General features: G+C 41.5%; 2 protein-coding genes across 4 annotated transcripts; both read left to right on the top strand.

Annotated features, from left to right (window-relative positions):
* Nucleotides 1-156: 156 nt before the first annotated feature.
* Nucleotides 157-8872, top strand: LOC108055740 (NCK-interacting protein with SH3 domain). The gene is made up of 9 exons (XM_017139216.3): nucleotides 157-276; nucleotides 1078-1571; nucleotides 3070-3335; nucleotides 3396-4721; nucleotides 5103-5300; nucleotides 5369-5477; nucleotides 5538-5747; nucleotides 6122-6294; nucleotides 6362-8872. Exons 2-9 carry the CDS (start codon nucleotides 1568-1570, stop codon nucleotides 6551-6553), a joined length of 2478 nt encoding a protein of 825 aa, XP_016994705.2. The 5' UTR covers nucleotides 157-276; nucleotides 1078-1567; the 3' UTR covers nucleotides 6554-8872.
* A 381-nt stretch (nucleotides 8873-9253) lies between these two features.
* On the top strand, nucleotides 9254-15125 carry UbcE2H (ubiquitin conjugating enzyme E2H). Of its 3 annotated transcripts, none has more exons than XM_017139246.3 (2): nucleotides 9254-9547; nucleotides 12928-15125. In XM_017139246.3, the coding sequence occupies exon 2, from the start codon at nucleotides 13205-13207 to the stop codon at nucleotides 13754-13756; it is 552 nt and encodes a 183-aa protein (XP_016994735.1). In that variant the 5' UTR covers nucleotides 9254-9547; nucleotides 12928-13204; the 3' UTR covers nucleotides 13757-15125. The 3 variants fall into 3 exon arrangements, with proteins under 3 accessions (XP_016994735.1, XP_016994737.1, XP_016994736.1); XM_017139248.3 differs by having other exon boundaries at nucleotides 9254-9561; XM_017139247.3 differs by lacking the exon at nucleotides 9254-9547 and adding an exon at nucleotides 10979-11130.
* The last annotated feature ends 308 nt before the right edge of the window (nucleotides 15126-15433 follow it).

The following is a 15433-nucleotide window of genomic DNA, read 5'->3' as shown; positions in this document are numbered from 1 at the left end:
AGCCACCCTGTTGTACTGTCAAATATTCAATGCAAATAAAAATACGTTTTGCTAAAAACCAAAGGGAAAAGCTTTTTCCTTTTGAATTCAGGCGCCAGGTTGGCAGCCCGCCGAAGTCTGAAATCGATAACGATAACAGGCCGGCATGCCCCACCTCTAATGCAGAGAAAAAATAACAAAAAAAAAAAAATACCGAAATAAAAACAAGTGATTGGATAATTTTGTTGTAAATTTGTTGATTCCGCGGCTGCAAGTTGGTAATTTGAAGAACACTTGGTTAGTGTGACTACGGAGTGCTTGTTTCGGGCTGGCCTTATTAATTGCTTGTTAAAAACAAAATATAAACAAACTCTGGCCACCGTTAACCCTTGTGTGTGTCGTTCGTGTTGCGGCTTTTTTCAGGGTGTGGAGCATACATACGTACGCTTTACAACAACAATGCGTTGCCCCATTCGGCTTACAGTGCTCTCTCTATAAAGTGAACTCTCGATTATTTAAACTTTTTGTTAGCACACTTGAAAAAAATTAATTTAAATTAATCCATATTTGGATCTATATTTCCATTGTTTCGGCCAAAAAACGAACTATTTTTGTGTCGAAAGTTCGGGATCTGGGCCAAAAATGGTCCTACACCAAAAATACATACTGTTTTGAACAGATAACAAAATTATCAATAAATCCCTAACACTTTCCGTGTGATTTTGGAAAAATAAAATTTTTGCCAATTTTTAATTTTTTTAAGGGGGTACCCCATGATTTTTTGCGAAAAATTAAAAATAAATAAAATGTCAAGTTTTAAATGCCAATTTAAACCAATTTAATAACGAGTTCAGAAAGGTATGACAATCCTTATTTGGATCCATATTTCCATTGTTACGGTCAAAAAACCAATTATTTTTTTTGTGGAAATTTGAGATTTAAGTTTTTGACAAAAATTTGAATTTTTTCTTTTGGTTTTTTTGCTGCAACTTGGCTAAAAATGGTCCTACACCAAAAATACATACTGTTTTGAACAGATAACAAAATAATAAATAAATCCATAACACTTTCCGTTGTTGGATTTTTGTGTTTTTATAGTTCACCTCATCGAGTGATCACTGTATGGCCCTATACGCCCCTCCCCCGCCGGCGACACATAGACAGGCGAGAAAAGGAGACAAAAACAAGTGCATCGCATTTGGCGAGAGCAGCAGCAGCGCCCATTTCGCATCTCGCATCATCGAAATTAATCAAGTGAATTTCATTTCACATTCGCGTGCGGCGGCCAAAGGGAACAACAACAAGTGATGGCGCAGCGGAACTAACAGTCGCCCGAAAAGGACATCCAGCACAAAGGAGAGAGGAGCGGGGGAGCAGAGGAAGAGAAACACGCCCATCGGCAGGACGAAAAGAAGAGTACGTATGCAAACGTCCTTGGCTCGTGGACGTCAGCAGCGGAAGTGGAGGAGGCAGCAGGACGAAGGATAGGTGACGTCTGAAACAACAAACAACAGGAACAATACAACAGCAGCAGCAACAACAACAACAACCGACAAACGCAATTACAGTAAAAGGTGCGCCCAAAAAGATGGGTAAGTGGGCGGGAATATTCTGTTTTCTTCACCTCCTTTTTGTTGTCCCCATTGTCGCATTTCCATACATTATTTCCGCTTTTGCGGCGCGTCTGTGTGTGTGTGTGAGTCCAGCAGGTCCTTTGACAAGTTCCGGAATCATTAGTCCTCGAAAACGGCACTTGACAGTTCCGGAATCGGTGTGAAACGACCAAGGAAGCTTGAAATATATCATACAAATACCAGCAGATCCTTTATAAATCGATCTTTGCTAGTACTCAAAATATCATTCTTAAAGTTAAATTTATCAGATATCATTTGACATCTTCATGAACTCTTTAGTGACTCTAAAATCCTCATTCAATCCCCTTTAATTTTTAAGTTTAAGTTTTATTATGATCTAGTTCATTTTACCTATTGACAAATATTTATAATCTATAAAGTAAGCATTTAAAAAAATGTTTACAAATAAAAATGTTTTAAAAGCACGTCCTTTTACTCCCAGCTAGCTCTCATTTTTAATAATTTACTAGATATTTTATATTTCAATCAAGAAAAGTGAACTCTTGATATTACTGTTGTTAGTACCGTTATTCAGTGGCTAATTTATGAACCGGTTCGCTCTTGCAAGGACATCCTGAGAGAGAGGGAAATGCGCGCGCGTGGAGAGAGAAAACTTGAGTGGGCGGGGCAGTGGAGGGGCCGTTGTGTTTTGAAACGGATTTATTCGTGTTGAGATTTTCACACAAAGCAACAACAAGAGCATAGGGAGAAATTTTAAAGGATTTTTAAAAATATTAAAAAAAAAAATTCTTAAGCTTGAACTCGAGATGTAGCTGCTCTAAACACTAAAATTGAAATGTAGCTAAATAGTTAGATTATAATAGTTTATAATTATTATAATTTAAATGATATTTTAGAATCTAAACTTTTCTCTCCGTGTAGCCGCGAGAGCGGAGAGCGCAGAAGCCACGTGGCTCTCTCGGGCGTGTTTGTGTTTGTGGGGAAAACAATGTAAGCTGAAAAGGATCAAAAGCGCAAGGCGTTGTTGCAGGACCAAAAAGCAGCGCACAAAGCACAAAGCAGAAGCAGAAAGCAGAAACGGGAAGGACAGGAAGAGTGAGCGAGCGAGCGCAAGTGAAATATGAAAATTGCATTTTCCTCTTCCTGTGTGGGGGCGCTCTATTAAAAATTCCAGCAGCAGGAGTATCCTGTTTGTCCGTTCGCCGTGCCTGTCCGTGCCTGTCTGTGTGCGTGAGTCCTGCGGAATTCGGCAGTGCAGTTTAGTCGCTACCAGAAGAGATTACAGTAGAAGAAAAACTCAAATCAAATCCGTCGGCAGTCCGACTTTTGGCCCTCGGCAGTGAACTTAACTCACTTTTTTTTTGCTGCAGTTTTTCCCGTGTGTTCTTGTGTGAGTGCCGACGCCCCTTGGCTGGGAAATTTTTCAATTTTCCAAGCCCCTCTTTGAAATTCCTATCAATTAAAGCTTGGTTTTTCGAATTAATATAAATTCCAGCGACAGCAGAGGCAGCAGGGGGATCCAGTGGCCCCAGTGGACCAGGAGGAGAAGCCAGTGACATCGGTCTGGGCATCGGCACAGGCATCGAGATGCTGAAGGCGCTGTACGACTTCCAGGCGGTCTATCCCAAGACCATTAGCTTCGATGAGGGCGAGTACTTCATCCTGTACCAGACATCCGCCCGCCAGCGCAATTGGTGGCAAGTGGTCAGCATGAAGGGCAACATTGGCTTTGTGCCCTCCAATTACGTAATGAAGATTAAGGTGGGTGCTTAAACCTTTAACAAGATGTTAGGAGAGTTATTTACATACTTTACCCCACAGGTGGAGCACGACTTCCTCATCAGCTTTCTAAACTCCTCCATAGAATCGCTGGAAAAGTGCACGGATCACGAGATCAATGGCATCATGTCCAAGGACGAGCTGCTGGACAGGCTGCGCGAGAAGAAGCACACCATGGAGCGACTCTATGCGGAGAGCTCCGAGCGCGACGGCGACTCTTCGCTGTCCTACTCGCACAGCTACAGCGACAAGGGCAGCAGCCACCGGCACTCGCATCCCCATCCCACCCAGTCGCAGACGCAGCTCCGCCAGCACAGTCCGCCGCCGAGCGGCAGCGGTGGCTCCCAGCGGCTGGACATGAGCAAGAAGAGCATGTCCAGTCCGGCGGTGGGCTCCTCGTGCAGTCAGGGCAAAAGTCAGGGCATGATTGAGTCGCCCAGCATGGGCAGCATGCAGTTCCAGGGCAGCAGCTGCACCATCCAGACGCCGCAGCAGCAGCAGCCACTCCCGGCACCGCCAGCACCAGCTCCATCGCCCTCGCCAGCCACGCCCACTGCATCGGCGGCATCGGGATCGTCGAGCAAAGCAGCCGCCGGCGGAGATGTGGCGCAGGACAACAGCATCACTTCGGAGCCCTCGGAGACGACAACGACCACGACGACGACCAGCGAGGATGTGGTCACCACATACAAGGATACAAGCCAGCAGCACAAGCCGCCGAACGGTGGCAGCACTGCCTCTGCCGCCTCTGCGTCCATTTCCGCCTCAGCTTTACGGAGTAGCAATGGAGGCAATGGGAATGGTCAGAACGGGAGCACGGCGGCCCTGCACCAGGAGGAGCTGCAGCCGGAGGAGGCGGACAGTGCGCCGGACAAGTCGGAGGATGCCAGCGGCTGCCAGGCGAACGGCGATAGTGCGGACAATAGCCAGGCGCTGGACAGCATCGACAGTCCGTCGCACCGCGGGCAGCGCGGAATGAGTCTGGGCAGGATCGAGGAGGGAGGGGCAACGGGCGGTGGGCAGCTGAAGGTCGAGTCCTCGGATGTCTATCAGATTGTGGACGCACTGCGGCGGAACACCAACCTCAGCTTCGATCTATCCTGCGAGGCGTTGCGCGTGGTGCTGACCAGCCTGGAGCAGCTGTACAACGGGGCCATCAATCCGTATCTGGAGGCGGTGGCCGTCCATGTCACCGGGAAGGTGGCCACGCCCAAGGAGCTGCTGGGCATCACGCACGACGCCAAGCGGCTGCAGTACCTCTTCGCCCAGCTGGCCGACTGCAAGAACGACACGGAGCAGCGCACCTGGATGCTCTACGAGGACGAGGAGGATATCATTCAGTTCCTCGAGGAGCTCGTCGAGATTCTGGTGAGCTTTGTTTAAGAAATTTTAAGTAACTCGTATTCAAAATGGATCAGATTAGTTTTAGATCTTTAAAATAATCGATATTTTCGATATTTTGACCAATATTGATTCGATAATATCGATGTTTTGATGCTAAAACTCCAATTAAATATCGAGAATATGAATTTTGAATATTTCTGAATTCTGGTGAGAGTTGCTTGAGAAATATAGAACAACTCGTATTGAAAACTGATCAATTTAATCCCTCTTTGGTAATATTTAATGTTAGATTTTTAAAATAATCGATATTTTCGATATTTTGATAATAGTGATTCAATAATATCGATGTTTGAATATGAATATTGACTATATTTCTGTAATACATTTAAATGTTACTCCCTACAGATCAACGCTGATGAGAGCATCAGTTGCTACGAGATGTCCTGCGATCAGTACCAGATGTTCATCAATCTGGTGCAGTACTACCAAATGGAGACGCGCTGGTCCATCAAGCGGCTGCTGCTCAAGACCTTCACGGCCGCTTGCCATCTGGACTACATCATTGTGGACATATTGCTGACCTCGGTGCTGCCCCTGGAGATTGTAAGCAGAATCAGAGATTTGACTGAATATAATACGATATATGTGATATAATATAATCCCACTTCTAGGTGGAGGACATGAAGACGCACTTCTCCAATCTGGATCGCTTCAAGCAGCTGGTCAAGATGCTGACCATCATCTTCTCGCTGGGACAGCCCATGCCGGTCAATCATCAGGGTGAGTTTGAATTGATCGGTGAGTTCTTCGCATCGAATTCTTATGTATTATGCCTTGCAGACTATTTGGGCGTCCACTTTGCCAGCTTCCTGCTGGAAATCGTCGAGGGAAACAATCCGGAGCTGTTGGTGGACATGGTTATTGCCCTGATACTGGCCTTCAACCAGCAGTTTAGCGAGCACACCTTCAATGTCATCATCGAGGGCATGCAGAATTTGCCCTCAGCCAAGGTGTTCACGGAGAAGCTGCTGCTGCTGCTCAATCGAGAGGGTAAGTAGCGATGATTTAGTTTAAAAACGTTGTAAATAGTATCCATTTAACTTAAATATAATTTAATATTTCTAAGTATATGTATCTTTGCTTATAACTTTCTATTTAAAAACTTGTAATATTTTTAAATGGGTTTCTGAATTAAGCAATTGGTTGATTTAAATTTACTGTTTGAGGAAGAGCTTGAAAATATATCGACAGTTTGCTCTTTCTCGATATTTAAATTGTGTTTTCCCTTTTATTTATCGATTTTATCGAATCAATATTGTCAAAATATCGAAAATATCGATCATTTTCAAGCTCTTTATTTAGGAGTAATATCTAATGTATTTATTTAAGGGAAAATTGTAGTAATCAAAGTTATTTTTAACCAGATGATCCAACACGCTTGCTAAAGCATCCCAACGAGCACATGAACACGGTGCTGCGGATGTTCATCGACATATTCAGCCATCCGGACACGGCGGGCATGTTCTACACGAACGACATCAAGGTGCTCATCGACATAGTGGTTCGCCAGCTGTCCGACTTGGATGCCGGTAGTTCGGTGAGTCTCTGAGGATAGATCATAAATCGTAAAACCCTTCAGTTACTTATTCACCTGTTCATTCCAGACGCGACCCTGCTACTTGGAGCTGTGCCGACGCATCCTGCGCAACACGAACTATCAGGAGCACCAGCACCGCAAGCACGATCTCATGAAGATCTTCACGCGCATCTTCTGCGAGGAGACCGAGTGCAGTGCCTCCGATCAACAGCTGGTGCGGGAGATAGCCAACGAGTTCCCGCAGCTGTTCAAGGCTTAGAGAACCCAAACCAAAATACGGAGGGAAACCAAAATTGTAAAGCGTTGCTAGTGAGGCGAGCCGTTGAAAGCGAGCCAACCGTAAATTCGTAGATTATTTTAAATTCGATCAGTGAATTGTTGCGCATTTGTTTAGCGTCTCGGTCTCGGAAAGCCCTCGGAGCTCAGAATTCAGAACAGATCGAGGGGGAACTCTACATATATCTTATGAACATAGTCTGTAAGCAGGACAAATGTACTAGTTGCATGTGGAGTAGATGCAACCTCATAGAGATGATACCCAATAGCGTATCCGTAAACATCTAGACAAAAGAACGAAAGAAGGTCTAACACTAAATTATCCCCAGTTTAGGATGATTTCACTAATTTAGAATTTAGCCAGGGACAATTTTAGCCAGAAACAAAGTCAAAAATCAGCCTCACTTTTAAATTTTTGTAGTTATAATTGCCAATTTATTTGGAATTCAAAATTTTGACATATAAAACCAAGCGCAAAAAAAAGAACGAGCGAATGCGTTCAAAGTATAAGATATTTATAGCCTAATTATACACCTATAATGAAAATATACATTCATGACAAACGCGAATGGAAGGTTAATTGTAATCTACAAGTAAACAATTGATATATTAACGATGTATGACAAGAAAATATTTGCAGCTAGCAAAAATCCAAATCGATTCGAATGTAACGAGCATATAATGTTAAATTTGTTTATATAATCTATGAGGAGGAGAACTAGGCCGAACAGGAAATCATTGACAATTGTTAAAGCTCAAATACATATTAATTGGAGGCTAGGCTAGGCAGGCTGGAAATTGAGGCGGATCGGAACGCTCTGCAGAAAGCATTGAAAGTAAGGACACCCATTTGCAATTTTCCCTCGCTGAAAGACACACGAAAACACACGCAGTGGCGTATGCATTTTGGAATCTGTATGATCTGTATTCATAAGTTTTATTGCTCAGAAATGATAGGTTTTTAAAATATATATTTTTTTTAATCCCGGGGCATACGCCACTTTTTCTCTATATCTCTCTCACTATTTCTCAAGCTAAATAACAAAACAAATTTCCCAGCGGAACCCTTAAATTATATTTATTTACGGTAGGAAATATTAATATTATTTTCAAGCAGTTATCTTGCATTTGTACGTTATTTAGTGAATAGTTTTCAAGTGACATAGGATCCTCATGTATTTGTATTTATTAAGGGTAGATCCGCTGGGAATTGTTATATCTATCTCTATATAAACACATACACTCATCGACAAGCATAAATAGTTTTAGACAGATTTCATTGGCCTTTCTTTGTTATTGTTGCGTCACAGTTATCCAACTTAAAAGAAAAAAAAAACAACGAAATTAAAATAAAAAGTAAAAGGAAGGAAAATGAACATTTTAACCCCCTGCAGCCATGAGATAATGATTTTAGGGGCGGAAACCACATTGGATCATTGTTTTCGATTGGCTTTTGTTACCTGCTATCATTCCAATTTAATAAAAGCCACTATAACGAAGAAGCAATAAACTTTTTAAGTTGTCACGCACGCCAGTTAACAAATAGTGGCTTTGGAAACACTGCCTGTAGCATAGGAGGGAATTTAAAAATCGCTTGAGCCCGGATTATAATAATAGTTGATGTAACTACGAAATTGTCGATTTCGAAATAATATCCAATGTGATTTTCCCCTTAGACAAATGCGATCTACTTTCTTTTTTACGTTGGAGAGGTCCTCATTGTTATATTGTTTAGGCAACCAATTTTAATCAAAAACGCATGAGCATGATATTAAAACATTCATCTAGGAATATCTATTCGAACATTTCCCATTGGATCTTATTTTAAAACTGAGAATTTGAAAAGCTGCTGATGCATGAACGAATTTAATTTGCCAAGTTTCATAACGAAAAGGGATATTTACAAACAGTTATAAACTAAACTAAAACTAAATCAGAAACTAAAACCAATATTAACCACAAATTGTACCTTTCGATTTTGAATTTAAATTTAAATTTAAATAACACTCTCGGTAATTGCAATAATAAAACAAAACAAAAACAATGAGGCAAAGAAGTACACGAATCTGCAATAAAAACAATTAATGTTTAAAAGTACTACGTTAACAAGAACAAACACGTTTTACGTCAAGCAAATAGAGATAATTTAAAAGATTGTTATCCTCTCATTTTTAACACAAAACAGAGATCCTAAAAACAGAAAACCAAACAAATTACAAGTTTTAATAAGCGCATTCAAAATGTAACGAAACGAAATTGCAATTGTAAGAAACGAAAATAATAAATAAAACAATTCAAGTAATCCATTGTGTTTAATCTTTAAAGCTTTCATTATATTTAAACCTTTAGTTTTCTTATGTATTGTACTTGAGATTATTGTAAGGTTTTTTAGTCGTAGCTTGGACAATTCAAGGCCTACAGCTATAAGGTTACATCACGATTTTTTGCGAAAAATGACTAAATTTAAAAATTTTTAGGGGTTAAATTTATAAGGGGTTACATTACGATTTTTTCAAATTCAAATTCGATAACAGTGCTGGTTAACGCTGTAACGCCCCCAGTTTATCGATAATTGCTGCAACAACAACGTGATATCGATTGCTTTTTCTTAGCTTATTCTAGCCAAAATGGCTAGTTTCTCATCTCTATGAAGTGATTCCTCCACTGGTGAGCTTCGGTTTTTACCCGCATTCCGTCTCCGGTCTCACTGAATTGGCGTGACGCGACGTGATCAATTCCGTGACTTTAAAATAGTTAAGTTTTAAAAGAACTTGTTAAGTGACATTCAGAGGGCTTTGGTCTTTTAACGGAAAACAAAACAATGCGGAGAAGTATCGAAGCGTAAGAGTCAACGGCGGTCGCCAGCCAACAACAACAACACCACCCACGAGCAACAATAACAACATCACGACTAAAACGGGAGACCACTGCCAATATATACACACACCAAGAGAAATCAAAATAAAACGACGAAAAGGTACAGAATATACGGTGGGTGTGTGTGTGTGTATGCATAATTGTTTGATGAAAAATGGAATTACTGCATTTAATAATATCACGGATATTTGCGAGTTTCTTGGTTGCGTGTGTGTGTGTGGGTGAGATTGCGACAAGAGCAACTATAAAAACAACAACAATGGCAGTTTGACCCCCGCACAGCTGTGAATGTTTTCCATCTCTCTCCCTCTCACACTCTTAATTTCGCATTTCGGTTGCATGAAATCGAATTCAAACTCCCAACCGTTATTTGCCTTTATTTCCAATAATTCACCGTTGTTCGAAAACCCTAAGCCACGAACGTATGTATGTGTGTGTGCATGTGGGGAGCTCTTTAACTCCCGTTAGTTGCAATCTTTTCTTTGTTGTGCTATTGCCATCCCTTTTGCACACCACCCTACCCCACCTACCCGAAAACTACGCACTTTGCTTTGCTATTGGCCTGCTTATTGCGTTCTCCCTCTGTTTTGCGTTTTAAAAGTCTTATCAGCACGTAAAATTAAATGTGCGCTCGAAAGCGAAGTAATAAATTAAATGCCATTTAATTTTGAAACGAACACAATTCGCTACCTTTTTTTGCCCCTCTCCCACACCCACACACACACTTGCAGTCAATGACCCAATGTGACTATGTGTGTGTGTGTGGGGGAGGCTGCCAAAACGCAAAAACAAATTCTGCAAGATGTCTTCCTAATTTGTGACTTTGATTTTGACTTTGCTTTCGAACCCTTCGTTAAACCGTTGCATTTGACCTCGTTAATTCTCCTCCTTCAATCGCTTTTGGTATGTACATATTTGTGTATTTTGTTGCTAGGCTCCACACACACATTCGCATGTGTGCAATTTTGAAGGGCATCGCCACTTCGGTTTTTTTTTGCTGCTATTCCCCATTTCTTTCTCTAGCTTCTTGTTGTTTTTGTGGCTTTGCCTTTGCTGCATTTTACAGCTGTCGCTGTCCTTGATATAGCTTTTCTTTGCTTTGCTTTGCTTTGGGGCTCTCTTTTCGTCTAATTTGTTGTTGCTCATCGCTTTGTTATTATGATTTTTCTTTGAAGGGGGCCTCTACACTGAGAACTAATAATACCCTCTATTAAAAGTGTGCAAAAATATATATGGACCTAAAAGCATGCAATGAAATATTTTGAACCTGGAAGATGAGCAACATTATATTTTTCATAGCCTTTCAATTAACGCTTTTAAATATTTAAAATTTAACTAGGGGGTAGGTGTTTCTTCGTGTGTACTGCACTCAGCCAACTCTCTCTCCGCCCCCGCCTCCCCCCTTCCGCTGTCACTCTCTCACTCTTTTGCGCTTGCTCTCCTGATTGTCGCTCTCTGCTTTATGCTGGCGTCGCTGCCGCCGTCAGATGCTCGTGAGCTCCAACGTGCGCTGCTTTCTGCTTTCTGCTTTGGGGGCTCGAAACTCTGTTGCCAGTTAATTTTCAGTAACTAGTTGAAGTAGACAACAAAACGAGCGAAAACGAAAACACACACTCACATATGCAGAGACGGAGGGCCAGGAACAACAAACATCATCGTCAAAAACCACAACATTAGTTGCAAGTAAATAACAAAGTTACCAAAAAGTGTAAAAGTATATAGACATTTAAAATGCGTGTTTGTCAAAGGTTTTTATTTAAAAGTATTCGTTAAATTCTTTGTGTGCCAATAGTGATATCAAAAATGAAGGCATTCAGATTTCAATAGAAAGAGCGACCCCTCCAAGAGACAGCAACAAAAGCTTCAAATTGCAGCTGACTCTCAATTGTGTCTTGTTGTTGCTGCTGCTGCTTTGTTGCTTGGTGATCTTCCATGTGGACGCATCACAAGTACACACGCACACTTGCAAAAGTCTTACACAAAAGCAATGCAAATAATAACAACAACAACAACCACGGCGAGAAACAGTATTACTTTGCTTATTGCGTACAGTAAAGCCCCAAAAACAACAACAACAGAGACAGCAATTCTCCTCCACACACGAACAACACGCTGAAATCGAAAGAGAATTTCACAATTTGTTAAGCTAACGAAGCCAAACCGTGGCAGAAAGACAGAAACGGAAAAACTTTTGATGTGGGGTGGCCAGAAGGAGAAAAAAAGAAAGGGAGAGCCAGCACTCACACACACAAACACAAAGTGCAAGAGAGTAACAGCAGTAACAGCAGAATTAGCTCATCCCCAAGAGTGGGAGAGAGGGAGAACCATAGAATGGAGCACAGTGGGGTCAACCGAAATGTCTATTTTAAAATATTACCAAGTGATGTCTTGACAGTGTTTATAAAATAACCATAAGTATCATTTCTGTAATTAACATAATTTGATGATCATTTTTCTAAAGTTTTGTGCTTTTTGAAAAATTTTCAGCCCAATCAATTACGTTTTATTTTGGCTCCTATTTGTTTAAAATATTTTTAAATTAAAGTTTCTAAAATCCAAACGGGTTAATCGTTGGTTCCACTGTACATTTGTTGATTTCAAGATTGTGGTGGGGCTGCCTCTCTTTTGCTCTCGCTCTCTCTCTCTGTGACTTTCGAGCAACAACATTAAACAGCTGAGCTTGTTTGAAAACAACAGCCACCCAACCAATCAACTGGCCACCCCGACCCCCTTCCACCCCACCTCGCTGAAGGAACACGGAATTGAAATTGAAACGAAATCGCCAAGAGCAAGTGAGTGGGAAAAGAACAAAGAGAGATGTGGCGATGGGGATAGAGCATAACGGTATCCCGAAAGTATGCAGCATAAATCCGCTGAGCAAATCCGTTTCGAAGGACGACGAATTTTGCAAATGGCAATGACGTATTAGAGAGTGAGTAAGAAAGCGCACGAGAGAGAGAGAGAGCGGGAGTGGGAGGATTTTGGCGACGACGTCACAGATTGCTGACATAGTTTCCTCATTTAGGCCAAGTATGCATGTGCATGTTGTGTCTGTATGTGTGTGCAAAAGCAAGAGATTCGCTGGTGACCCACATAACCATGAATAAAAATATATATACAGCATATAGATAACTCAGAAGGTAACACGACCTCCTCCAGATCATATCGCCCGCCTTGGCGCCACAGTCCCACTTGCCAAGGTGGAACTTTTGGCGGAAAAACTTGCCTGTAATGTAGAAAAATTTTGGAAATAGATAAGTTTTAATTTTTTTTCCGAAATTGATTATCTTTTGAAAAATATGGGACCTTTTTAAATGTGGTACCATTATTTATTTTATTTCATTAAAAATTCAAAGTGGTCTGAAAAAGCATTTTAAAATGTCCCTTTATTTTCTTAAAAATCATTAAATTTTTAATAAACATTTAAACAGCTATAACCTTCACGTACTTATCCTCATCTCCCTTAATTTCCACTTGCAGGCAGCTCCCGTTTTACTCTGGACGGCGCCAGTGAGAGTTGACGAATGCGGAGCAGTTCGAGGCAGGCGGAGGAGCAGCAGCAGCAGCAGGGCCACCGAAAGCGGAAAGCGGCAGCAACCCAATAGCAATATCCGGAAGGAACAAAAAACCAACAGAACACCGCCTTAGCCTTAGAGAAAGACAACGAGGAGACGACCACTCCGAATCAAATCAAAAGCAAGCAAAGCCAAACCAAACGAAACCAATCAAATCAAAAGCCCGATCCCAAGCAAACAAAATGTCCTCGCCGAGTGCCGGAAAGCGACGCATGGACAACGATGTGATCAAGCTGATCGAGTCGAAGCACGAGGTGACCATCCTGGGCGGCCTGAACGAGTTCCACGTCAAGTTCTTCGGTCCAACGGAGACGCCCTACGAGGGCGGCGTGTGGAAGGTGCGCGTCTACCTGCCCGACAACTATCCCTTCAAGTCGCCGAGCATCGGTTTCGTGAACAAGATCTACCATCCGAACATTGACGAGTCCTCCGGCACCGTCTGCCTGGATGTGATCAATCAGGCCTGGACGGCGCTGTACGATCTGTCGAACATCTTCGAATCGTTCTTGCCGCAACTGCTCACATATCCCAATCCGGTCGATCCGCTCAATCGCGATGCGGCCGCCTTGTACCTGCACGAGCCGGAGGAGTACCATCGCAAGGTGGCCGACTATGTGCAGCGGTATGCCACCGAGGATGCGCTGCGGGCGGCGCAGCAGGAGCGGGAGAGCAGCGACAGCGAGTCGAGCATGTCCGACTACAGTGAGGACGAGGCCAGGGATATGGAGTTATAATATCGGTTGGACCGCCAGCCTACGGAAATACCGCTTAAACTAACACTGACAACAGCCTAATACAAATGCTTCGAGATCCCATTGCCCCATTACCCGATCCCTGCCTCGATTTCCACCCAACCAAACGAACACCACTCCCTTCAGTTGGCGACGGAACAGCAACCAACAATATATATATATCCATATATATATATATATAATTGATAAATGATAATTGGATTTTAAGATAGAAAGTGATTCGATAATGGCGTGTGATGATCTGCGCACACACGCACATACATATAAATATATACATACAATATATATATATATATATATATACACACACTAATGTAAGCAGCAAAAACAAGAAAAACAAGATTTAAAAAACTCTTAGTTTAGCCATCAGTAGCTGATAACAAAAAGAAAGTCTTAAAAAGGATTGGAGCAAGGATCGTAACAGATCGTAACAGATATATAGACCACAACAAAAACGAAACGGAGGAGAACAAAATGGAAACAGAAACAAGATGGAAACAAAAGTAAAAGTTAAAGTAATTATGGATAAAACAAGATAACAAATAAAAGCATAGATGCAAACGCAATTTAAATGGTTATAGTAAGTGCACACGCAATACGAAATACGAAATATGACGTGAAATTGCTTTTGGCCTTGATCTGGCATTAAACAGACGTCGATGCCCGTTCTTTAGAGTTTAGCAATGGAGTAACAAGTTGATAGAAAAAGTATCGTAAACACAAGTACCACCATCAAACACACAAGTTTTTGGAACCCCCTCACCACATACTTAAGTACCACACGATGATAACCCAATCTGAACCTAAAGGATACCGAACCCGAACCCTCAGTTACCGCTTAGATTGATCAACGAAACGAAATGAAATCAAATCAAATCAAATGAAATGTGTGTTTTGTTCTCCCCCAGCTTTATGTGTATGTTTGTTTCGCTTTGTTTAATTGTGTACGCGTTTTTAATAGGATCTTTCATTGTCTGCATATTAAAACACTTTATGTATCTAGGAATTTTTAACTGCGGAAAATCATATTTGACTTAGCAGCATTGTCCCTGCCCAAAAACCAAAACAAAAGTGAAAAACGATCGAAACTAAATAGAGTTAAATAGAAAACCAAGACAAATCCTAGAGGAAGCGTTTGGAGACGATTGCGTGGAGCAGACAGAATAAACGTTGCAGTTCTTTTTCTTGTTAATTAATATTATTGTACGGTTATTATGTAATATTTTAAAATAGGATTCGAATTGATCGTGTAATTAAATGCAATAATTCTTATGTCTAACTTATGCCACCCGTGTTTAAGCCAAAACCAACTCTGTTTTTTTTTATTATAATACATTTTGCTTTTACCATATTTACTTGTTTATTGGTTATATCTCTCTCTTTGTCTCTTTGTATCTTCTCCCTCTATCTCGCTCTCTTAATCAGATTCGGAGGATTCGATGCATTTAGAGGGTGTGACTTTGAAGAGGGGTCTTAAGTGAAATCAAATGAAAGTGCAGATATATAGACACTACCGCTCTGCTGTACTATGTACTAACACTATAACAATACTTACGCCTAAGTCGAAAAGCAAGTAACGAGTAATCTGATAGTTGTATATAAGCTACACACAACACACACACCATATATATATGTGTATGGTGATATCTATCAGGACAC

Source organism: Drosophila takahashii, chromosome X, assembly GCF_030179915.1.
Source record: "Drosophila takahashii strain IR98-3 E-12201 chromosome X, DtakHiC1v2, whole genome shotgun sequence".
Taxonomy (NCBI): Eukaryota; Metazoa; Arthropoda; class Insecta; order Diptera; family Drosophilidae; genus Drosophila; species Drosophila takahashii.
The sequence above is the reverse complement of the archived record's forward strand: the minus strand, read 5'-3'. Positions and strand labels throughout refer to the sequence as shown.

Excerpts from the sequence above, each read along its gene's own strand:
- UbcE2H (XM_017139246.3), top strand. The coding sequence starts at position 13,205 with ATGTCCTCGCCGAGTGCCGGAAAGCGACGCATGGACAACGATGTGATC.
- LOC108055740 (XM_017139216.3), top strand. Across the intron at positions 4,722-5,102 it reads AGGAGCTCGTCGAGATTCTG|ATCAACGCTGATGAGAGCAT; the intron begins GTGAGCTTTGTT and ends TACTCCCTACAG. Across the intron at positions 6,295-6,361 it reads ACTTGGATGCCGGTAGTTCG|ACGCGACCCTGCTACTTGGA; the intron begins GTGAGTCTCTGA and ends TGTTCATTCCAG.